The following is a 25,135-nucleotide window of genomic DNA, read 5'->3' as shown; positions in this document are numbered from 1 at the left end:
TTTGTTTTTTACCTGTCCAGCCAGGCGAGCAGGCTCTTGGCGGCGGTGATGAGGTCGACCACAGAGGTCAGCAGATCGTTGGGCAGCCGCCGCGAGGACCTGCTCTCTGATTGGCTGCTTCTGCGGCGACCGGAGATGAAGTTCTGCAGGTTCTTGGCCGAGGCGCCGAGCTTGTGAGCCAGAGTCCTGACGCTCTCCGTCTCCAGACCTGAGTTCTGAACCAGCACAGACACAGATAGAAACAGATGAACTAGAACCCCAGACAGGGAACCACCAGGAATAAAAATGTAGATTCTTATTTGTCAACATGTTTACCAGTTTTCTTAAGAAGTCGGCTGCATATTAGAACTTGATATTTTATATTTAGAAGAGAGAGAGAGAGTCATCATGCTGACTGCAACGAGGCAGTGGCAGAGGAGGAGTGTTACTTTCAATTTCAGAGGGGAAATGTATTTTTTACCTTCCCACATTTATTAGACTCTATGCAGCTTAGTATTTTATATTATTCATTAAATTTTATTATTTGTATTTTCACCTAAAAGCGACAGTTAACTTTTATAAATATGATGCATTGTTATAGATCTGGTGTCTAGAAACCAACAGCCACAGCATGAAAATGGTCCTCATATTGTTTTCAGTACATTTTTTTATAATACATACAATTGAAATTGGTACTCTGCTATAATAACTTCAGTTTTTATAGTCATTGTTATTGACTCAACAAAACACAGCATTGAATATCACACAGTATGTACACAATGCAATTAAAGATGAACCCTTCAAGGAGTCATCGTGATTAACTTGTCACTTTCTGGATTTAATAAAAATTGACTTGTGTACTTGTTTAACCATTTTTATTTTATTTAAAGTATTGGGAAGTGCTTGAGGAAACCTTTGAATAAGACATGATATTCGTCTCTTCCACAGATCCAGGTCTTCCCTTTCATTTAGGATTGTGGTATTTTGACTCATTAAGTTAGAAGAAGCTTCTCTGTTGCACTGTAACTCTTTGTGGAAGTGACAATTGTGAGATTAACAGATAAAACGCAGGATGCTGCAGATTTACTTCCTGCAGCATCGAGCAGAACGTCACACAATAAGGTTCCTGTGCCGCTCTGCAGCCAAACTACACAACAGGCAAACTCACCAGAGCGCAGAGCAGGTCCACGGCCTCCAGGATGAGCTCCTGGTGTCCGATCCGAGAAACTCCCAGTTCCTCCAGCTCGGCGTGGCTGATCCTCAGCAGCCGCTCCCCACACACCCCTCCGCGCTCAAACACACACACGTACTGCTGCAGGCAGTCGTCCAGACCTGGAGCAAACACACACATTGTCCAAGTTAGGGCTGCTGCACACTAGAGGATCCTCAACACCTGACCGTTTTCAAAAACGTGGGAGACATAAAGACAGATTTAAAACGATAAAAAATAAAAAATAAAGAGTTGAAAAGAGTGTTAGTCGAGCTTCATATTATTTCATCCACCCGTTTATTATCTACTACATTTCAAATCACACTTCTTCTGAAAGCCTGTTATAGTGCCATCACACTGAGGGTTGAAGGTGCTTTTAAATCACCTATAATCAAATCTATTTTTATGGCAATTATGAGAGAACACACAAGGAAGCAGGAAATGATTGGCACCCAGGACTGGAAGTGACACTCATCCCCACAAACCCCCATCACTCTTTGTGACCCGTCCACATTTCAGACACTCTTCAACTGTGTCGTTCCCCCGATCGATAATCAGACGGATCCCCTCTTGAAATTATAGGTTTCCGGCTTCACTCCACAGGCGCTAATCAGCTTCCTCTTCAATACTCGGCACCAGCAGTTATCCTCTTCCTCAGTCTGTCTGTGAGGGGACGGCAGATTCCTTTTAGACTGCACGAGAGAATGTACGACATCTTTCTGCTGCGTGTTCCACCGCTTCTCAGATAATACAACAGCTGCCGTGTCACCTTTTATGAGCCATTTGCAGATTTCAACTCAACATGGCTGCAAAACCAGAGGCGAATAAGGCAGAATTACGATATCCAGTTTGCTTTAAGAGACACCGATGGGTATTTTAAGGTATTTGTTTACTTCTTCCTCAGTCACTGTCCTCTTAGGAGCAAATGTGTGACTTTATGACCCAAAAGGACTGATGAAGATGTTGGGCAAGAGTCCCTGCTGAACTGGCCATGTGGTGGGATCCACACAATGAGTCGTAAAAGTAAGGCCTGTGAGCAAAGATGAAACCAACTCTAAAGTTTCCAGCTAAGATCAAGCATGGAGATAGCATCTCCTCTGGGGGGTAACTTCCTCCCTGGGGTTTTCCCAGAAACCCCTGCTCTGCTCCTGGCCGTTCCCACTCTGATCTGACCTCTGACACTCAATTGGCTTAAAGCCAGCATCATCCCATGACCACACCTCAAGGAGGCTGGGCCTCCACAGGTTAATAAGAGGGGCTACTCATCAATAATCGCTGCCCATTCCCGATTCCCTGAAGATAGAGCTGACCTTTCCAGTTAGTTGATCCAGAGGTAATTTTAGGGAGCAACTACAGACGTTTGTTTTAATTCCATTTTCTTTTATTTCTTTAATTCAGTCGACGTTTTATTTTGATAGGACTTTTTGTTATTTTAACTTGAAAGAGATCGCCACAGGAAGTCCACTCGCAGGCCGAGATCACAGACTTTCTTTTTCCCGATCCCCACAACTGCGCCACAGCTGATCATCCCTGCAGAAGAGACGAGGCCGAATTCCGTTCCAAGAGCAAGAGAAGTTCGCTCTATTCGGCCCAGCGCTGACCTCCGTTGCAACCACGAGACCCAGCGAGCCCCGCTTAAGAGGCCAGGACTTCACTCACCGAATTCCGAGGATTCGCTGACCGCATGTACCCCGAGGAACACAACACGAGATTCACTGGACTTCCCGAAAATCCGCGCGACACGCGCAAGCAACACCGCGAAGGTCACAGTAAGAGGCTTTATTGTCTGGGCAGAGACTAGTTTAAATACTTAGCGTGTCATGTTTATTTGAGTGTTTGTTTGTAGATCGCTGATCTGTTTTTAGCCGTGTAACGCGTTGCGAACTGGAGACGTCACATCCGGTTCCTTTGTTTACTATGTTCTGAGAAGCGCGCGTAACAAGCCGGCACTTCCCTTTTTAAAGTGTTACCGTCAGAGATATTGTGCGGAGATTTACATCTGTTAAAAGATACATCTCACGTAACTGGACTGCCCGCTTCGCCGGAAGTTTGTCTCTGACGATGTTTTGAGAGCTTTCCTGATCTCTCTCTCTCTCTCTCTTTTCTCCTAAACCTGTTTTTACACACGTCCCGACCTACACTTACATATTTCATGTGGCATAGAAAATTCTAGATTTAAGGAGCCTTGATACATCTCGACGCCATTCGGCGCCAGAACCAGGAGATAAGAAATCCCTTTGTCTAAAGATCCCCTTTGTTAAGTTCAGTGACCGGCAGCCATTTTGCTTTTCGCAACGTGGCTTCATTCATAAACCTCCATCTTGAAAGTACGTGAACGTAACATCCTGATCCTGGCCAGACTTCGTCACCACGTGATCTCGTCATTACGCCATAGCCACTCCCCTTTCTCTTTAGACACACACACCCACACACACACATAGAGACACAGACAGGCAGACACACATGACCACGCACACACACACCAGTAGATACCCAGTATTACCTGTGTGACCATTGTGATAAGTGCTGCTGCTGCTGTTGCCATCGTTGAAATATTGGTTTTGTTAAATGAAGAATCATTGAAATAACATTAACTTTATTTCCCCTTTTTAATAAATACTTTTGTAATTAAAGTATTTGTATTTCTGTGATTATTTGTACATGTGTATGTGAATACAGCTGGATTACTATAGCCTGTGCTCGAACTTAAAACCCTTCATTGTTTATTATATAATCATTAATATTAACTATTGAGATTATTAATTTAACTTTTATCACTTGAGACTGATAACTATTGTTTGACTCGTTGGTCCCTGTAACCAGGGTGGTGCCCCGCTACGATAAGCATTAATTACAGATTTGTATTATTCTTAATTGATAATTTTATTGTTTTCATTAATTATTTAACCATTATTAATTGATAACCGTATCATTTCTAATTGATTATTTTACTATTCTTAATTACTAGCTTTATAATTTTTAATTATTTTTAACAAATAATTTCTACTTTAATAATCATTTCTCATGATTATTAATAATTAGCCAACGTCAAATCTACTACTACTATTGCACAACAAAGATATGGTTCACTTATTCAAAATTAAGAGTATAAAGGTGATTGTCAGAGTTGTGAGGCAGATTCATTTTAAAAGTCTGTTTTCTACTTAAAGTAATAAGGCTTTGGTTTGGCTCAAATGAACTATGATGTGTGGGGGGGCAGTGTTCTGTCAGTACCAAGTGGCCTCAGTCAGCGTTGCATAGACTCTGTCCAGTTTACGGCTTTTGCCAAACTTTTAAACACCAGTTTCAGAGTTCATGCTGTTGTTAGCTATGTGTGGTTCTTGGTGCAGAACCACTTTAATGAATCCTTTGCACTTAATTCATTTTTACAGCATTGAACTTCTACAGTGGCAGCAATTTATCCTGGAAGAGAAACACTTGTGCACGCTGACCCGTGACGGCTGCTGTCCACCTGTGACCAAAACGCCAGCAAACAAGAAAATATACGACATTTTACTTTAGTTCTATAAACAAAGTGGCCTCAGATCAGCAGTATTTACTGCCGCTGGAGCCAAAGGACCAAAACAAAGAGTTGTTCCTGAACCAGGAGTCAGGAGACAGGAGCAAAAGGGGTAATGGACGTCTCTGATTGGGTTGTGAGTGTGTGTGGGACAATCTCTCTACAATTGCGAGTGTGTGGGTGCATCGTCGGTGTTTGTGTGCGTGTGTGTGTGTGTTTGTGTTCGTCTGGCTGGAGCAGGGTTTGCTGAGTCAAAGGAAAGCAGATCAAGACAGAGCGGCTCAGCTGCAGCCCCTGGCTCCCAAAACAATGAATGTATCCAGCTTCTAACCTCTTAACAAACAGCACAACTGACAAACACACACTTCAAACACACACACACACACACACACCTCTGAGGAAGGAGCATTGATTTCCCCTGCTCCAAGTCCCTGCTTTATAATACACTCATCTATCATAACCACACTATCAAAGATGGGGAAAGAAGCAGGATGGGAAGCGACTGGAGGAAGCAAACGAGGTAAAAAAAAAACTAAAAAGCCAAATGGGGAAAAAGAAAAAAACTCATAAGCCAGCTGCTAAATTGCATGCAAACGATTTCATGCACACGCAAACGCACACAGACACACACAGACACAAGCACACACAGCATCTCTCATCGGCGACAAGCAAACAACATTTGTCAGCTTCATGCACCCTCTAAATTCTTCCTCCCCCAATCTGAAGCAGAGGAGTTTGTAAAAGAAACATTTAAATCCCTGAAATCCCTTCACTTTATTTGAGCTTTTAAAAGATAAAATCAACAAAGCTTTTCATGATCTTAGAATGAATAACACGGCAATCAGTTTTCAAGATTAGGAAACGTCTGTTCGACATTATCTGACTCTGCGAGGAGACGCGACAAATTGATTCCATTATCGAAACTCTTCAAGTTGATGTGAAATCTCCAATCGCAGCTTCGTGTCTTGCATAACGATAAGACTTGATGAGAATAAAATAAATAAATCAGCCTCTCAATGGTGATTTGTGTCTTTGCCTTTATGTTAAAGGTCATCTCAGGTTCAGTCAAGGTTTGGAGAAGGGCTGCCAGGGAAGAGGGACCCAGAGCGGGACCTGTAAAAGTTGATGGATGCTCTTCGTCTAAAATCTGATTTGGGTGAGAAATGTGCACAATATCCATGTGGCAATAACCTCCAGAAAAACTGTGCTGATTAAATCATAAATTTCCAAATGCTGTGTGTTTCTTATTGTTAATAACAAGCTGAGGCAGGAGTGAGTGCAGCCATCTTAAAGGCTTAAAGCTGCCTTATTAATATATGCAGAAGAAAACAACTATTTGTGGCTTTTTCCAGTCGTATCATGTGAACCTTGTTATGTGTTGAGAAATGTAAAATATTAATCAGTGAGCCTTTGAGGTGTTGCTCGGCTTTTTCCTTTTCCTCCGATGCACAATCTTTAATCCTCTCATCCAACACTTATCAAGGAAGCAAATAAGCATATTCCCCCAAAAGTCAAATTAGGCTTTTAAACAACCCGACAGAATCAAAGCAGCCAATATGTTTAAAAATGTTGCTTAAATGTTCATGAATATTTATGAAGAGTGCAAAAACATATCTCTCTAAAAGGAGGATATTCTGCATAATGTATAATTTGCCTCATATATACAAAATTCAGATTATGAAAGCAGAACTTGTGCTTGTAATTGTGTGGATGAAATGATGTGGACATGCAGTTGAGCCTAGGTCTCTAACTTTCAGGGGAAATGAATGGGCCTGTACTGCAGTGCCCATGGGCAAAGAACTACCCAACAGCTTTTGGGATCAAGTGAAACAACGAATACAAGACAGATCGGAGCTGTGTCCAAAGTCAAGGGACACGTCTACGACAGCCAATACTGAACGAGTAAACTGCAAAAGACGTTTTCCCTTGTTCCCAGAATCCAGCAGATTAATGTTTAGAATATCTGTGTAGTGTTCATGTTTGACTCTATTGGATTTTTTAAATTTGTTTTTTCCTCCAACAGCCACACTTGTGCTTTAATGGGGGTTAAAGGCAAATAGACGCGAAGCTGATTAAAACAATGTCGGCTCTCACAGTCAAAGTGTCATCACCGCTGAGAGAGACAGACCGAGGCAGAGGAGAGGGGAGGATGCACATCGTGGCAAAAGTTCACTGATTATCTGCGTCGCTTATCGCTGGCGGGGAGGGGGGGGGGGGGGGGGGGGGGGGGGGGGGGGAGCGTGAACGCCCTGAATACTGAGGAGTCCGATTGTAAGCGACGTGCACACACACCCACGCAGACGGAGACAGACACTGAAATGGTGCCGTGGAGTTTATTCACACAGTGGTTGGCTGCTGCTGTGGTAGAGGAAGCGTTCTTCTACTGCAGTGCTCTCGTTTTAATTATTTGTTAAATTCTCCCTCACAGTCCTGACAACGCCATTTATCATCCACTTCTCCATTAGCCAGGTCTGATTAGCTAAATTAGCTCATTTGAAAATTGCCATTACTTTTATCAATTTCAACTGTTTCTTTGGAGTAATACATCTTTTACTTTCAGCTCGAAGTTTCAACCTTTTACAGATTAGTTTTACCTAAAAGTTTCTGATGTTTAAAGATGCATTTGTGCATTTTCATCCATTTTTACTAAAACTTTCAGCTATCTGACTACTTTAGCTTGAAGTTTCATTTGTTTGTTGATGACTTCTGGGTTCACTTATCCCTCAGTGACTTTAAGATCCCCATTTAATTAGATTTAAATATCAATTCAAACCATTTATTCATTAGTTTTAAAGCTCCAGTGTGTAAGATTTAGGTGAAAGGGATCTATTGCTAATACTCCTAGCAATGTTTTTACTAGTGTGTTTCATATAAATTGTATAAATTGTTGTTTTACCCTAGAATGAGCCTTTTTAGATTTTAATACTTTATATTAACATCAGAAGTGGGTCCTCTCTACGGAGGAGGCCGCCACCCCTTTTTCTTTTTTCACATCTCACACACACATTCCCAGCACTTGCTGAGGTGTTAGTTACTCAATATGTATTATTTTGGCTGTTATTGTGTTGATTATTAGACTTTTTTTTATTGTTGTACGTTTAGTGAATGCAGGCAGGGGGACAACTAGCCCCCGGCTGAAAATCCATTATGCAGTAAAAATGCTGTTTTCCTATAAACTGACAATCTCCAGTGCAGTGTTCCTTTCTGTGTGGGGGTTCAGCGTCTAATCTCTTATATCTCCGCATGTGCAAGTATGTTTACGTGCACATCCATGTGTGTGACTGTCAGAGAGTTCATGTGTGTGTTTGACTGATGCAGGAGAAGTGTGATTCATAGCTGACTCACACATTTAACTCCCACAGAGGCACACTTTTCACAACAGCAGGCGAGCCAAACTCCCACAAACACCCTCTTTCTCTCTGTCACACACACACTCACACACACACACACACACACACACATACACACCCAATAAAACTTGATTTTGCGGTGACTTCTGGGATGTTGGAGAGTTCTATAAAAGACCTGGCCCTCTCTGTTGGGTTATGTGTCATCTGCTCCAAACACTGAAGCTTGGAACAATAAAAGTTAGACGAGCTCCCCCTGTGTCCCTGAGATCTGCATCTGCACGATGTCGGAAGCCCGGAAGCTATTTGAGGTGAGTTTGTGACAAGGAGGTTGCCAGTTTGAATCCCAATGTCGGACTGGGGAAACAGACTGGGGGAAACTCATCCGTTAATGGTCTGGGTATTTGATGACTTTTTGCTCTTATCACATCAGTCTTGTGCCAATGTAATTAGCCAAGCTAGAAAACAAAAGAGCAAAGTCTTTGAAAAGTCTGCACAAAGACTCTTCTTTAAAACGAAACCAGACAAAGGATTTTAAATATGCAATTCACGGCCACGCACATGTACTTTAAAGACCAAAGGCCAAAGCAACCAGGTCTCCAGGTAAGTCGGGAGCCAGATGATGATCCATGTAGAAGACACAGATACATGACATTATTCTTCCACTACAAAATGTTAGAGTTGTCAGCAAGGTGCAAGTTCAAACCTGCTGAAATGCCAACAGGTAACCTTCCTACATCTGTCTCCATTAGGACAACTTTATACACTCCTCACTTGGTTCTTGTTGAGTGCGCTGGCAGCACAAGGTTCAACATAATTGAACAAAACAGAAACTGTTTGAAATCACAGAGCTTCATCACTGAGCCGGTGGCAGCATGTAAATGGACGGAGCCGCTTCATGCCGCCGTGACTTTCACAGGCTCGCCCGGACTCTTTGGCCTCCGAGTGACTGAAGCACTTCAGACCTAATTTCCCAAAGCACCACATGTTCACGCCTCGCACACAAATGAACCAACAAACACCGGGCCCCGGCTCTTCAGTCGGAAGCTGACAAATGTTTTGCATTCTCAAGAGTCTGTTGTCGCGTCCAGCAATTAAATCCGTACAGAAGAAATTAGGTAAAGTGTTCCCTGGCTTCTTGTGTGAGCCGAACGTGAGGGAACCAGAATTCCCACCATTCCTTCCAATGTACAGTAGGATCTCACATTACTATTGAAGTGTTCCACTCCCATCAGTCGTGCCAAAGCAACACTGTCGCCAAGTCGACAATGCCCAGACCTTTTGGCCCCAAACGTCTGTAGTATATGCGATCTGTATGTTATGGTAGACACACACACACACACACTCACACACACACACAAACACACACACAGTATCCGAATACTGTATATCACGTTTCACCTCTGTCGCCACAGACACACCCCAGAGACCCAGAGTTAACCGAATACCACACTAAGGCATGCCACGTGTATTGTGTGTGTGTGTGTGTGTACACTGCATGGAAGTGTATATGTGTGTGTGTGTGTGCGTGTGTGCGTGTGTGTGTGTGTGTGCAAATGTCCGAGGACCCGGGTGGAGCCTTCTGTTCCGAGCGGGGGGGGGGTGTGTGTCTGTCAGCTGTTCTGCACAGACGGTCTGAGACGAACAACTCACCATCCACCCACAAATACACATATATACCATATACACACACACACACACACACACACACGCACACAGAGGGGCACTTATAAACACATGCCATATGCACATGATCGAGCGATAACCCATCCGATGATGAGGATCTGAGAAAAGTACATCATGTAAATTTCCACATTTGCATTTTATTGAGGCATGTGAGTCAGAATAAATTCCCTGACGTGCTTTTATACGCATGAAACATACATGATGGAGAACACGTGACATGTTTCCTAATATTTGGTGCGTTAGTCATACTTCTTTGGACGTGGTTGTGTTTGGTGGATCATAGAGCGATGATGCATCTCGATGCTATGTCCCAACTTGTAAGTTCAAAAAGTCAAATTTGCATAAGAATGAATAAATAACACTTTTGATTTGTTTCCAGCCTTATACTCACTGGCCTGATGGGGGCGCTGTCATTTCAGATTAACGAAAAAGGCCTTTATTTCGAAAACAACTGGTCAGAAATGAATTTGAAGTTGTGAAACCAGTTAAAAATCTTCTCCTGGTCCAAAAGGAGGGATATCGTGACCTATTGACCTTATGTCCAAACCGCGTCCAGCAGGAATAACAAAACGAATGTTCGTCCAATAGACGGAAGGTGTTTGGTCATAAAAGAGAAGATCTACAGCTCGTTGTGAAACCAACGGCAGACGACAAACAGCCAAGACGGGACAAGGTTATTCCATCATTTCAAGCTGACAGCTGAGCATGAGGAGAGGCGATAAATTACAGCCCCTGACATCATGAGGAGAGAGATGTGATGTGAGAGCGACCGAACAAAACATATAATAATCTGCATCAATATTAGAACCGTTCTCTCTAACAAAGGAAAACAACCGTCCAGTTCAAGATGGCCTGTTCAGTATGTGTTTCCAAAAAGTAGCACAGATCTTTGTCATGGTACAATGTTAAGTAAAATGTGTTTTAATGGTGATATTGGTCCAGTGTCATGGTATAAACCTACAGGCTGTTTCACTGTCATGAAATATCAAGATATTTACAGACAATCAACAGAATTAATCCTAAATCGGTTTCATCTTTGCTTCTCCTGCTGTGACATGTCAAAATATGTGCAGTGAAAAACCGACTGGAGGTTATTAGAGCTTCTGTGAATCCAAACAACTGCTCACTTTTTACAACCTGCTTTTTACGCTTGGAGGTGAATGAGGGTTTGACAGAGAGAATCCTGACGTTGGGCCGGGAGATCACTTTAAAGACCCGACCACAAATATTGTTTTAGCACCGAGTGACACCGACTCGATAAAGTTCCTTCCGGCGCTGAGGTGACTTCAGGAAATGTCAACAGCTGGGAGCGTGGAGGAGATTTTAGGATTGTCATGACACCGTCCACTGCTTTCAACAAGAAAGACTTACAGCCTCTGAAGAAGCCTTAATTGCTTTTATGAACTGAATGGACTCTTTTGAAATGACCTTCACGTCAAAGCCATTTCCTCCAAATTGGACGTGTATTAATTGCTTAATGGAACTCGCAGTATTGGCAGCACGGCTAAAACTCTTAACTGTTAATTTAAACTAGATTCATTTCGATAATAAATCTCGTAAATGGACCGGTCTTCACCGAGACAGGTCTCCTTTTGGCAGGTGTCTTCGGGGGAAGCCTGGCGGATACCGACGCTGAGATGAGCCAACGTACAGGTCTTTAAAATTATGCTGGCAACAAGTCAAACTGAAAATGTTTTATGATGGGGTATGTGATTGATTGGTGTGTCGTATCGTCTACGTTGAACCATTAACCACAGCAAAGATATAAAAAATGCATTGTCAAGCAGCATAATGCATTTGGGTAGCTCTTTCACTATTTGTACAATATTAAAACACTAATTTAGGCTTTTTGTGTGTTTTTTATTGATTTATTTTTCTTCCTTACTCATTAATCACTCTTAAGATGACAGGACTGAGCATCTTTTAGAATCTAAAAGAAGCTTTAACACTAGAAAGATGAGTAAATCTACCTCAATCCTAGTTTATCAGTCGTTTCATGCTCAAAGCCTCTTTTCTCAGTCAGAGGAGAAGCTCAGCTCCCTGGTGCCCTCTGATCCCAGGGTGTGAGAATGAGAGGATCGCTGTAAAAGGCCTGTTCAAGGTGGGAATCTCTCAAACAAAGACTTTGGGGCCATTGTTCTAGCTTTGAACCAGCAGCTGAGGTAGGCACAAAACCAAACAGACACCAATGCTACATGTCACGCCTCTGATTCCAGCACGCTATGTAAAATCACACACGGGGGCGGCTTCATGCCAGCTCTGTTTAGTTCAGTGTAAACAAGCAAAGGCTGCTTCACGGGGGGGGGGGGGGGGGGGGCAACAATACAAGATGAGCTCTGAGTTAAAGAGGATGCTCAGGCGGCGTTAACATTTCTTGTTGGAAAGTCGAGGGACTACACAGACACACAATTATATTAAACACCAACAGTGACAAAATGCCACACACTATTACAAAGACATTCCCAATTACAGCAAAATGACAAAACAACACAAACAACGCCATGACACATAGTATCTTGCTCCATCTTTAGTTTTAATGTATAACATTTAACGCTTGAAGGTGGGAGTAGCCAACGCTTGGTGCCAGTGCGATCATCATAACGACAACAATCACAGCTTCCTGGTTGGAACACACAACATAGCTGACTTTCATGCTAGCATGGATGCTAGCTATCAATACAATGCTAAAGAGAAGTACACAGGAAATAAAATCCTCAAACTCACCAACACACACCAGGTCAGCCCGCTGCCTCACCTTCTGTATCAATGTCAACTGATTGGCTGGCAATTGAACTTGTTGGTTTAAACACGATTTGATTGGAGGGTATGGAGTTATTTGTAAAGCGAGGCTAATTATTAAATGATGTGTCAATCTGAGTTGTATGTCACAGGAACACTTCTTCTTCTTCTATGGTTGTAATACTGTCGGGTGGCCACCAACAGCCTTACCGCCTCCTTCTCTGCTGGTTCCTGGAGGTACTGCAATACACAGCCGATAAAATCCCTTAATACTTCATTAATCCTCCGGCAAAATGTCGTACTACGCGACGCAACTGTCACTTCATAGATGTGCCTATTAGTTTTCCATTTAAAATCTGAGCTTCACCATATTTTCTACTTGTTTGCCAAATGTGACCCCCCCCCCCCCCCCCCCCCCTTGAATCTGTGCCCCCCAAGAATCTAAAGTTCCTACAGCCGCCCCTGCACTCAGCATTGAAGTTTGGCTGATTCTCCTCCAGCTACTTTCACATTACATCACCACCATCATCACCAGTGATCATCAGGTGCCTGGATGATGCATGAACACACACACACGCACACAAACACACACACACACACACACACACAGCTCCCACGCAGCATAACATCGCCTCTGTCTTCATTAATGTCACGATCACTCAGTGTGTGTATGTGCATCCAGGAGTGTAATTAATTATATTCAATAGGGATGTTTGTGTGTGTGTGTGTGTGTGTGTGTGTGTGTGTGTGTGTGTGTGTGTGTGTGTGTACCTTTCATCCAGTCCACCACCTGGCTCGTGCTCCATTTGCTCACCGGCTCCATCACCAGCGCCATCGAGGAAACTTTGCGCGGAGTCTCCTTTGCGCGCAAGCGGCGTCGCCAAGCCGAGAACAGAGCTCCGTGAGGCGGGCACACACCTCCCCACGACCCCTCCCTGCCTTCCTCCCCTCCCTCGATCTGCAGCCAGGTGACTCCTTCTGTCCCCCCCCACCCCCACCCCTCCCCTCACACTATCCCCGGTCCGGCCCCCCTGTCGCCCCTGGCACGGTCCGGTGTCGTCCCGTTAACGCAGCGCAGCAGCGGGACAGCCCGGGCGAGTGTGCAGCGGAATCCGGTACATTCCCCTGCGCGATCCCGTCTGACATGTGTCGCCTCTCTCTCCCTCGCCCTCTCTCGCTCTCTCTCTCTCTCTCTTTAGTGCATCAGCCCGATCCTGGCTTCCCGGTGTGTGTGTGTCCGTGCGCGTGTGTGCGTGCATGTGCGACAGAGATGGAGAGGAGTGTGTGTAGGTGTGTGTGCGCAACCACTCCGTCACCGGCAGCAGCAGTGGAGGACACTGTGGATAAGTCAGACCGGACTCCACATATACGACTGCACCTCTCTCTCCCTCCCTACCCTTCCCTCTCTCCCTCTCTCTCCCTCTCTCTCTCCCTCCCTCTTTCTCTCTCCCCCTCTCTCTCTCCAGATATGATTATACCGTGCACCCAGTGGGTGGCTCCACGCGCACTACACATCAGTGCATTCCCTCTGGGAGACGATAGAACCGTGGAGATATGAGGGAAGATATATTCTCAGAAGATGTTTAATAAGGACGTGTGTGAGTGACAGAGAGAGGAGGTGTGTGAGTTTGTTACACAGGGGTGGGGGGGAGAGAGAGAGAGAGAGAGAGAGAGAGATGTGTTATTTTAGATTTTAATGATTTGCAAACATCAAACTTTTTAATTGAATTGAGCATCACCTCCACGTCGACATGATGTATGGACTCACTTTCCTCTGTGTGAGGAAACTTAATTCCTCAGCCAACCTCTCCACCTCCCACACCTCCACTCCATCAGATCATTTATCTGCATTTACATCTCATTAGCTCTCAGTGATGGAGGGAGCCTAAAGTCCAGATCGGGAGTGTTTGGACGCTTCCGCATTGTTTTGTTCGTCCGGCTGATTCAATTTCAGATCAAACTAGGATGACGTTGAGACTACAGGCCCTGCAGTCCCCTTCAATTCAATTGAGCTGCACCAAATCGCACACTCACAAATATCAGACCTGATATTTTCAGCAGGATCTATTGGAATATTCACAGTGAAATCCGTGAAATTGTTGAAAAATACCCCGTCTCATAATGTTAAAGACAGCGGTTCAAGTATTTTCAGGATTTACCCCAAAATTCATTGGGTTCTTTCTTGGTTTTAGTTCTATCCTTCCATTCAATTCCGTGGAAATCCATCCAGTAGTTTTTGTGTAATCCTGTTCACAATGACACAAACAAATTAACGAGAATGTTCCTCAGTAGAGCTCATACCTCTGCCAAGGCCCAACAGGGATTCGAAGTTCGGTCCTATTATTAAAAGACAACATGTTGTTTACAAGTGTGTGTGTGTGTGTGTGTGTGTGTGTGTGTGTGTGTGTGTGTGTGTGTGTGTGTGTGTGTTAAAGGAGGACCATCTCACCCCTTCATGCATTTCAGTCACAATTCAAACAGGCTGAAACGAAGTCACACAAGTTCACTGCAGGAACAGTTTAGCTGCAACAAACGGAAGAAACAAGAATCACTGGAGATAAAAATCTGATCTGGTTTCTAGTGATCTGATTCACTGCTGCGTCATCTCCCCTGTAGGTGGATGTATGCACACACACACACACACACACACACACGGACACACACGCACACACACACACACGGACACACACTATAGAGGCTGTTATCCAGTGGACGGAGGGAGGCTGGTTAGCGTTTCCTTTCCCAACTGTGACCTCTGCTGGTGAAAAGGGAAAACGAGGATGTTCAAGCAGTGTTACAGCTGGAAACGTAATGTTTGAGTGATGTGTTCAGAGCACATCAGTAGATTGGCCTCTTTGCCAGCATTCGTATCCAGGATATTTTGGCCAGATGTGTAAAAAGTACTGAATATTGTACTCAAGTAAAATTACCTTTACTTTGATGGGATTTTACTTAAGTACAAGTTAAAGTACCCATCTCTTAAACAGTGCAAAAAAGGACAAGGAGTCATAAATCCAATCAAAAAACAGTTATTTTTAATTAAAGGAGGATCTTTACAAATATAAGTGCAATGACATTAAACATGTCCAACATTAAACATTTAACATGTCAACACAACATTTAAGGACTTTTGGGAGGACATGTCAAGACATGAACCACATGACAGCTAAAATAAAATGTTAAAATGCTGCCGTCCCACTGTATATTTAAAGTTTTGGTTCAACTTTGGTCCACCTTTAGAGCACTAGTCTACAAACTTCTTGTTGAGTTTCAGCATTATATAGCTGTTGCCTCTTTTGCGTTTGAAGGCAAACTGCTTGCTGAGATGTGTCCAGGGGGGTTTTCTTAATCTGCTTTAATCTCAACTGGCGGAAAATTCTATCATTAACTAGTTCAAAGTTCAGTTCATACAAGTGGACATGAATAGTTCATGTTCATAGTTCACCATTTAAATTCTGAACTAGTTCATAGTTCAGTTCATTTCATAGTTTTAAGGTGGAAAGTGAGAATGAAAGACTTAACTTGTTTTTTAAAGAAAACTTTATCCATCACTACCCCTTGCCTTAAACTGTACTTCATATGTATCAATTACTAAAATAAATGTATTTATTTTGTTTTATTATTGCTAATTTTGCCTGTTTATTTATTCATACCCTGCAAACAAAAGGCACAACAAATCAAAGTTTTGATACATTTATTTTGAAATGCTTTCTTTTATTTTGAAAAGGCACTTCCTGAAGAATACGTAAAAGATCGCTACTGGCGGGTGAGCCTTGCTGTTGGAATGAACGCGTTCTTTTGAACTCGTTCACGCACAACACTGTCTACCACTGTCTACCACTGCAGTGAGTATTGCCTTGCGCCTTGAACTAAAATTTTTTTTACTAAGTAACGGATGTAATTTCCAATGTAGCGAAGTACAATACTTCAGTCAAAATCTACTTAAGTAAAAGTAAAATTACCCATTTCAAAAAGTACTCAAAACATTACAAAGTACACAAAAAAACTACTCAATTACAGTAACGTGAGTAAATGTAATTAGTTCCTTTACACCTCTGCTAGGAACTAGAGACGAGAGTCCACGTGTTGCAGACGCAGTCAGAACCTAGATCACTAGTTACTGATTAGCTGAGCATAAAAGGACAAATTGAAGAAAGAAGGGAACCAAATGCAGAAGTCAAGATTTCCTCAACTGTCAACGCCGCTGCCCTGTTTATCTAATCGGAGATTGTGAAATAAAATAATGCAATAACTTCATGTTGGTTTAAAAACTCACGTTACAAACTTACTTTTAAACCTCACGAAAAGGCTCAGATTGGAGTTTACGTATGTTTGAAGCATTTGTTCCTTTATTTATTCTTTTAACGTGGCTCAAGTATTTTGTTATTGTCCCTGGCCTCAATCTTTAAGGTGACAGGACTGTTCATAGATGACAAGGGACACACTGACTCAGTTCAGCAACCAAATGAATAATCGTACATGAACAGGGAAGTGAAAAGGAGAAACGAGGGCTGGATCCAGGAATGAGGGAATAAGATTACTTCCCATAATAAATGTGCCATCTGTGAACCGATGGCTTTTCTGATTCCGTGACAACAAAAGGACCAAACTTTAATTTACAAGCTGTGATTTAAATCTGCAATATTTTACCTTTGTCGTGATTTAGAATCATCGCTGAGTCACTCTTGTGATGAACGCCAGCGAACAAGAAGGGACATTTTCATCCTGTTACATCATTTCATCATTTTGAAATTTACTATATTACTTCAGTATGTATTAGTCATAAGGGAAACTATGGCCTTTCAACAAGTTACACTGTTCCACAATCATCAGAGGACTCAGTTTACAGGGGACTAGATGAAGACAAGGCCATAAACCACGAAGGCAGAACTGAAATCAGACGGCCTGGTCCAAAGGATGCAGCCCCTGAACTGGGAACCAGCTCAGCACAGGCTTTGACTCTCTCTACACATGTTTCTTACTGCACCACATCATTATGTTGTTTATATAAAGATGGGTTAGGTTTAGCAAAGAAAGGGGAAGTGTTGGTTTTCAAGAACAGACTCTCTACTTGAACTTGTAAGAAAGTAATGGAGAGAATTCAGAATCCGCTTAAATGTTCAGAGAAGGTAATTAACATTAACTTATAGATAAGATAAAAGCATAAGAGTACATGATGCTGAATGAAGTATCCCCAAAATCACATATTTAACCAACCCTGCCAACAACTTTCACTTCCTCAAAAACGCCTCCATCGGATATGTAAAAAGAGATGAAGGGCGGAGGCAAGGTGTTGAGCTGCACAGCGAGACAAACACTTCTCTCATTCACACTGGATATTTACCAGAAGGAGATCTCATTTTTACCCTAATTTTTAATCTGACAATTACATTTTTTGACTGAAGATAATTAAGCTACAAGACTGGATGGTGGATTTAAGTTGGCTGATTCATTTCTTCTTTATTTGACGCAGTAAGTATCAAGCCATTATTCCTCTTAGGTTCCCACAGGATATATTGAATCAGTCTTGTTTATACTCCCTTTATTGTAATATTATGAGTTTGTCTGTTTTATTGAATTTTCAGTGTTTTATCCCCAACTGGACTAAGAAGTGGAATTCCCTATTGGACAGACTTCGCTCTGTAAACAGGATTTAAAAATGGGTCCTGGAGTGAAAACGGATGAAACAGAAATCGGAGGAAGAAAAAATGTCCGACTCATCACTTTTTTCTTCTTGCTGAATATCAGCAGTTTGCTCGCTCCAATCTCAGGATTTGTAATGAAGTCCTGCAAAATCAGCTACAACATTGCCATATGTAACAAGTTGCAACTCACAGCTGTTCCTCAAGATATTCCCTCAGCGGTGAAAGGTTTTGACTTGTCTGCAAACAGGATTTCAAGAGTACACGTGTTGGATTTTGAAAATCTACCAGGTTTGACACAGCTGGACCTCAACCGCAACTCCATTTCTCAGATAGACGACGGTGCCTTCGCCAATCTGATTTTCCTGAACAAGTTAAATCTAAATAATAACAGACTTTCGGAGCTTGGAGCGGATCTGTTTCTCGGTCTGAGCAACCTCACCGAGCTCAGAGTCTTTAGTAACAGCATCCAAACTGTGGCAGAGACAACCTTCCAGCCCCTGAAAAGCTTAAAGGTGTTGGACTTTTCCAAAAACAAACTGAAACACATCACGAAAGTCAAATCAATATTACAGCATCTGCCAAATCTGCGTGAACTGTATCTTAAAAGCAACGGTTTAACCACTTTTCACTCAGAGGAACTGACCAACAGCTCAGTGGTACTTAAATACCTCGACTTGTCCCTGAATCGAATCACAGATTTTCGGATCACTGCAAACGTTTTTCCAAATCTCACCTGGTTCACCATCGGCGGAGATCCCGGAGTGACTCCGATGATCTGGGACGTGCGTAACAAGACTTTCTTAAGCCGAGTGTCTACTCTTGATATTAGTGGGCTTCGAATGAAGTTAACTGACATGAAAACATTGCTGTGGATGGTAAACTCCTCCCTAACATCTCTGAGGATGAATGATATGAAGACAAACCTCACAGAGCTAGTTCAAACTGCCTGCACCGTCCCAACACTGTCCGTGCTGCAGCTCCGCCGCAACAAACTCTTTTATGTTAGTTCAGATTTGTTCAAGTTGTGCTTCAATGTAAAAGAGATCGATTTAACAAAGAATAAGATCAAATCCATCAGAGACGATGCGTTCAGATCTCTGCACAGTCTAAAGATCTTGAGTCTGAGTGGCAACAAACTTTTATCGGTTCCATGCGCGACAAGGAATCTATCAAGTCTGTCAGAGTTGGATCTCAGCTCCAACAATATAACCAAACTTGGATGTGATGACTTTGCCAATCGGACAATGCTGAAACAACTAAACCTTTATCAGAATTCAATCGCAGCTCTCGCAGATTGCGTTTTCAAGGATTTAGTACGACTGCAAGTTCTAAAGCTGCAGAGCAACCGCTTGTCCAATTTAAATGGTGCTTTCAAAACACCCTTGCCATATCTTAAACAACTGCTCTTAAACACAAATAAACTCACTGCCATTAAACATGGGGAATTCAGCGGCTTGGGGTCCCTCCAGAACTTGTCATTGCATGAAAATCAAATATCTAAACTTGAAAGTGGGAGTTTCGTTGGATTGACAAATCTCACAGCTCTCCTGCTACAGATAAATCTGATTAAAGAAACCGACGTAAGCAAAGGTGTCTTCAATGATCTGATAAATTTGAGAAGTTTGGAGCTGAGGGACAATCACATTAAATATCGCAATACTACATCTTTGCCTCGTGCGCCGTTTTCTCGGCTGTCCCGTCTGGAGATGTTGGCTATGCCTACCCAACACGGCAAGGGGGGATCTCTTTTGCCTCTTAACTTACTGCAAGGTTTGACCAATCTGTTGGATTTCAACATCAGGGACATTCACCTTGTCTCCTTGCACAAAGACATGTTTAATGACACGCCACGGCTGACGAACCTCGACATCAGCTCAAATGAACTTATGGATCTCTCCCCAGACTGGTTTTCCCAGATTCCCAACCTTAAAAGCCTCTACATTTCCAGAACAAGTCTTACGTCTCTGGACTATCTAACAGATGCCCACCTCACCAAGCTGGAGTTCGTGCAGGCGAGAAAGAATGAATATTCAGTTATCAGTGAAGATATAATAAACTCCATGCCAAGTCTAGTTTTTGCAGATTTTCAAGGGAACGGTTTTACCTGTGACTGTGATAACGCCTGGTTCATCCAGTGGGTACAAAACAACAACCAAACTCAGGTTTATGACGCCTATAACTTTAAGTGCAACTATCCCGTGAACCTTAAAGGCATGAAACTCCTGGACCTCGACATCCATCTCTGCTCCGTGGACAAAGCATTCATCATGTTTATCTCCACCACGTGTGCAACCCTCGTGTTTATGCTGGCGTCCTTCATCTACCATTTCCTGAGGTGGCACCTGGCCTATGCATACTACTTCTTCTTGGCTATGTTCTTCGACTCAAAGCATAAAAACAAGACACCTCCCAATCAGTACGACGCCTTCGTCTCCTACAACGCTAATGACGAGCCCTGGATCATGAGGGAGCTGCTGCCCAAACTGGAGGGAGAGCAGGGCTGGAAACTGTGTCTGCACCATCGAGATTTCATGCCAGGTGAGATTTTACACCCTCTTTGCTCCAGGCGCGCTTTAATACGTGATTCAAAATGTAGTCAACCTCCTGTGCTTGGATTTTAAAGATCTGGTTCGTGCAAATCCAGACGGTTCTGCCCATTTCCATATTAATGTTGAGCATAAACGAGCCTTAATGAAGCATCTGAAATACTGATCGTAAGAGAACGAGTTTATGGTGAATTAGAAGTTAGGGTGGCATAGAATCGTTCTCATCAGCATTAACATTTAAGTTTTTCCTATCCTCAGGTAAACCCATCGTGGATAACATCGTAGACGCCATCTATGGAAGCAGGAAGACCATCTGTGTGATCAGCCGCAGGTACCTGGAGAGTGAGTGGTGCTCCAGAGAGATGCAGGTCGCCAGGTAATGTGTCAGCTCCCAGACCGTGTGATGCATGAAGTGTAACGTTAGTCCTCCATACAGATAGTGAATTCAAATCTACACATGTATGGTTATCAAAGCTTAACATAATGATAACAATGGAAGTATTGATAGATTACATATTTGTGGTTTTAAGTACCGAAAACACGGACTCTGACTGCATTGAGGTGCCTGTCCACTCGCGGCTGGGCCCGATGCCCGAGTGGCAAGGCCTCCAGCCTTTATTAGTTTCATTTACAGGAATTACATGATTTCATAGCATGTTTTTATCGACCTCTATCGTATATTTTGGGCAGCCGAGAGGTTGATGATGGTGAAGTTGATGCTGAAGGAAGAATTCTCCGCAGACCCAGAACTTGCTTGTATAGTTAAAGTTTATTACACAGAAGTCTTTACAGGTCAGGACGGACTCTAGAAATCCGGAGACATTCACATGCCAATAGTGAAGCCCGATTTGCAGGCGTCAAACATACAATATATATAGGGGTTGCCTACGCCCATGGCAACATCCCACATCCCATGGTTGAGAGGTGCATGATTACATGTGTTTGAACGCATAACATGTAAATGTAAGAATGAATTCATAACAACATGCCTCGTGCTTAGTAGAAGAAAACCCATTTTCTACACTCATCCATTAAGGGGTCAGAGATCATACCCTAGGGGAGAGAACTAACAAGAAATGCATAGAAGAGTTACTGAGAATCTAAAGATGGGGGCCGCATGCTTAAACATGTGATTCTGGTTCATACTAAGGTTAAAGGTAGCAGAATATACTACACCTCAAAATCAGAATTAACAAGACTTTCACATGCAGTGCCTTCGTAAGTTCCCCACCAACCTTGTTCCTCCCGTCTAGTTTCCGCCTGTTCGACGAGCAGAAGGACGTTCTGATCTTCGTCTTCCTGGAGGAGATTCCCACCGGCGAGCTGTCTCCTTACTACCGCATGAAGAAACTGCTGAACAAGATGAGCTACCTGAGCTGGCCCCGAGCCGCCGGCCACACCGAGCTGTTCTGGGAGAAGCTGCGACAGGCTCTCAGGACCGGAGAGGATCGAGTGGACGAGTGCTTCCCCCTCAATGTGGTGGATAATCAGCGATAGAGTGGAAACTCTCACTGGTTCAGGTTTCCAGCCACTATAATTGACTGGTATGAGTCATTTTGGCCTCTAATTGGGCTCTTTTCTAACAACAAAAATGGAATACATCTATCAAGAGAGGCGTATCATTACTATTTATTGCAGAATAATGCATTGATCAGCAAGCTTGATGAATTAATGAATCAGCCATAAACATGGGAGCTGTTTAACCCTTAAAAAGCATTTTGCGGTGCAAATCTGTCTGTTACTGTGACAGACTGTCTGTTACTGTATCTCCAGGGCAGCAGAGGAGAGGAAGTGTCAGGGATGTGGTGTGAAGTCTCTTTTCGTGCCAGTACAGTATGCCTGTCACTTGACCTCAAAGAGGAAGTGAGCAAAATCTCCTCTTCCTGCCAATAAGTTAATAATTGCAGAAAGTTTCCCCTCAGCTCGTGATGTACTTTGAGGCGATAAACTAATGTCCCCTATTTACCAGCAGTAACTAAATACTTTAAGTCAAGTGTTGGAGCCAAGTACAAATTCCCCAACTGTAGATACTTTCGAGTAAGTCACTGTTTTCTTGGTACCGTCTGTTCATGTACATTTATCAGAAATACATGTATTCATTTATATATAAATAAAATGTCAATTAATGGGATAAATATTTTTATGTCATTATATTTCTTCGTATTTCAGACTATGACTATGTAAAGTAAGTGTATTTGATTGTACAGGATTTACTAGGCTGTGTAACTTTGTGCCAAGCTTTCAAATTGTTGTTACATGTTCCATAAAGATTAAAAATGAATTGTTTAATAGGTATAAATGGACTCGTGGGGACATTGTGAATGTAGAAAGATCCAAACAAACATAGACAAGTTTGATCAAACATCTGTTTTAATGAATTAAAAATTTCAATATTCATATTGTTGTGTATCATATTCAAAACCTAAACCCACAATATGGGACTGTCAGAGTTGGAAAATTAAACAAAAAGAAAAAAAAGAAATTGCCATACTTTTCATAAGCAATATTTCATTTCTAGTTTTGGTTTTTGGTGATTGGGCACTGTAGCTACAGCTACTACTCTTCTCTGTTTATAAAACAGAACATATATAAGAAAAAGTCAAACAAAAATCCTACAAATATCGGAACCGCTAATAAATTATGTTCTTGTTGTAATATATATAAATAGACTGTTTTAAGGAGTTCATGCTGATCCAGGAGTTCTGTTTTTGATGATCTGAGCCTGCTTCTTCTTCTTTTCACTGTAAAAACAAAACAAGAGTTTACTTCAGTGAGACATTCATAGGTTTTGTTTTTGCTCTGCATGAAAACCATTTGATCAACGAATCACAACATGTTAGCTGCAGAGGGCGCTGTTGCTCAATAACAACAGTCAGATATTATAGTCTGCATAGAAGCTTTAATTAATTTGAGAAACTACAAAGTGATTTTTCCAAAGAAAAGAAACTGTTAATAAGAATCACAACTGTTCAAATACTCACTTGACACAGCTCATCCTGCTCTGGGTCCAGGTCTGTGAAGGGTCGGCACACACAAACTTGCCTAGGACATGGAAGCTGTGGGAAAGAAAGAAAACACAGGAATGTTGTCATTAACACCAAAGATAACGTTTCACTCCCTGTTTGTGTTTTAATTCCAGTTTATGTATTAACCTCCGAGTGTCTCAGGTACTTATTAACTGCAGTCTACACTGTTGCACACAAGTCAAAGCTCACGTGTGTATTTTCAGGTCCAAATTCAAACAATATATAAACACACACTGTTTTTTCAGCCAATGAAACTTAAACATTTGGATGCATCCACATGTTACATGTTTGTGACCCTAACCTAACCCTATCCCTAACCCTAACCATCCCAGCCTGTTTCTACCTAATGCACATTGACTTGTTGCACAAAATTGTCCATCTAATAAAATCGTATCATTGCTATTGTTTAATTCTCCCTCAGATAATCAATAATGATTTCTGTCCTATTTCTCAGTTCAGTGACGTGATGTCACGATGGACCGTTTACTTACATGATGGCGTTGATGTCACATGACTTGTTGATGGTCTGGATGCTGTAATCCATTATGCGTTTGCATGGCAGCATACGCTTGGTGTAACTCAGACAGCAGCTCGCTGCAAATACAGACAAAAGCTCTGAGTCAGCAAACTTGTCAAACACAACATTTACAGAAAATATTCTTTGTATATATAATACAACATTTTAATTGGTTGCTGGAGCTGGACTCACCTGACTGAGTGCTGCAGATGAAGGTGCTGAGGAGGACGAGGGTGCAGAAGGCTTCCAGGAGACGCATGTTGCTTGCTGTGCCGGCTCTGTGTCAGAGTGAGGCTTGAGGAGCTTAGGTGAGAGTGTGACAGGTAACCAGTGAGCGAGGCCCTTAAGTAAGAGACCTGTGGGAATTTCCCCTGTTGGGCGGGATCTAAATGGGATTGTCGAGGTGGTGGAACGGAGCCAGGAAAACAGGAAAAAAATCTGAACCGCCACCCGACCGGCTTTGATCCCCATGTCGAAATATAACAGCGCATCAAAGACCTGAATAACATTCCTGAGTCAGTGTTTTGTATTTGGAGGATTTGAGCCATAGTTTAATAGTTGAAACCTGACTGAAACTCAGGTTGAAGCGTCTTTAACCGATGTGTTTATGAAAATAATATATTGTAGGATTATGTGAATATAATGTGAGAATCTCTGCCTCCAGGTGAACAACACAACCAGTTACCTCTGGTTTAATCTCCTCTAGGAAGCTTGACTGACTGGACACTTGCAGTTTTTTAAAACAACAAAAAATATGTCAACTAGAAAAGTTACCGTTTAAAAAGCAAAAGACCACCACCTTTAGAATATTATAATCTGCCCGATTCAGATTTTAATTTGAAACGGCATCTCATTGAATATGCACTATAAATATAAGCCCACTAAACATGACATTTCTCATTTGAACTTCTTTTGCACAC

The 25,135-nt window shown here is 42.4% G+C and overlaps 3 protein-coding genes across 6 annotated transcripts in view; 1 reads left to right on the top strand and 2 right to left on the bottom strand.

Moving 5' to 3' along the window:
• Positions 1–13,316, bottom strand: part of cnksr2a (connector enhancer of kinase suppressor of Ras 2a) — a 38,550-nt gene extending 25,234 nt beyond the window's left edge. The window contains exons 1-3 of the mRNA XM_053412935.1: positions 13,253–13,316; positions 1,148–1,311; positions 13–215 (exon numbers count right to left, since the gene is read on the bottom strand). Coding sequence (XP_053268910.1) covers positions 13–215; positions 1,148–1,311; positions 13,253–13,316 — 431 coding nt within the window. The remainder of the gene's footprint in view (positions 1–12; positions 216–1,147; positions 1,312–13,252) is intronic.
• Positions 13,317–16,205: 2,889 nt separating this feature from the next.
• On the top strand, positions 16,206–23,069 carry tlr22 (toll-like receptor 22). 4 transcript variants are annotated; one of them, XM_053412286.1, is made up of 5 exons: positions 16,236–16,326; positions 17,887–17,953; positions 18,067–20,664; positions 20,931–21,048; positions 21,926–23,069. In XM_053412286.1, exons 3-5 carry the CDS (start codon positions 18,141–18,143, stop codon positions 22,167–22,169), a joined length of 2,886 nt encoding a protein of 961 aa, XP_053268261.1. In that variant the 5' UTR covers positions 16,236–16,326; positions 17,887–17,953; positions 18,067–18,140; the 3' UTR covers positions 22,170–23,069. The 4 variants fall into 4 exon arrangements, with proteins under 4 accessions (XP_053268262.1, XP_053268263.1, XP_053268261.1 ...); XM_053412289.1 differs by having other exon boundaries at positions 16,242–16,326; positions 20,338–20,664; XM_053412287.1 differs by lacking the exon at positions 17,887–17,953 and having other exon boundaries at positions 16,206–16,326.
• Positions 23,025–24,544, bottom strand: ccl20b (chemokine (C-C motif) ligand 20b). Its single transcript, XM_053412291.1, has 4 exons — positions 24,408–24,544; positions 24,190–24,292; positions 23,654–23,728; positions 23,025–23,413 (listed from the first exon to the last, which is right to left on the bottom strand). Exons 1-4 carry the CDS (start codon positions 24,472–24,474, stop codon positions 23,356–23,358), a joined length of 303 nt encoding a protein of 100 aa, XP_053268266.1. The 5' UTR covers positions 24,475–24,544; the 3' UTR covers positions 23,025–23,355.
• Positions 24,545–25,135: the final 591 nt, after the last annotated feature.

The sequence above is a fragment of the Pleuronectes platessa genome, chromosome 20, assembly GCF_947347685.1.
Source record: "Pleuronectes platessa chromosome 20, fPlePla1.1, whole genome shotgun sequence".
NCBI classification, from domain to species: Eukaryota; Metazoa; Chordata; class Actinopteri; order Pleuronectiformes; family Pleuronectidae; genus Pleuronectes; species Pleuronectes platessa.
The sequence above is the reverse complement of the archived record's forward strand: the minus strand, read 5'-3'. Positions and strand labels throughout refer to the sequence as shown.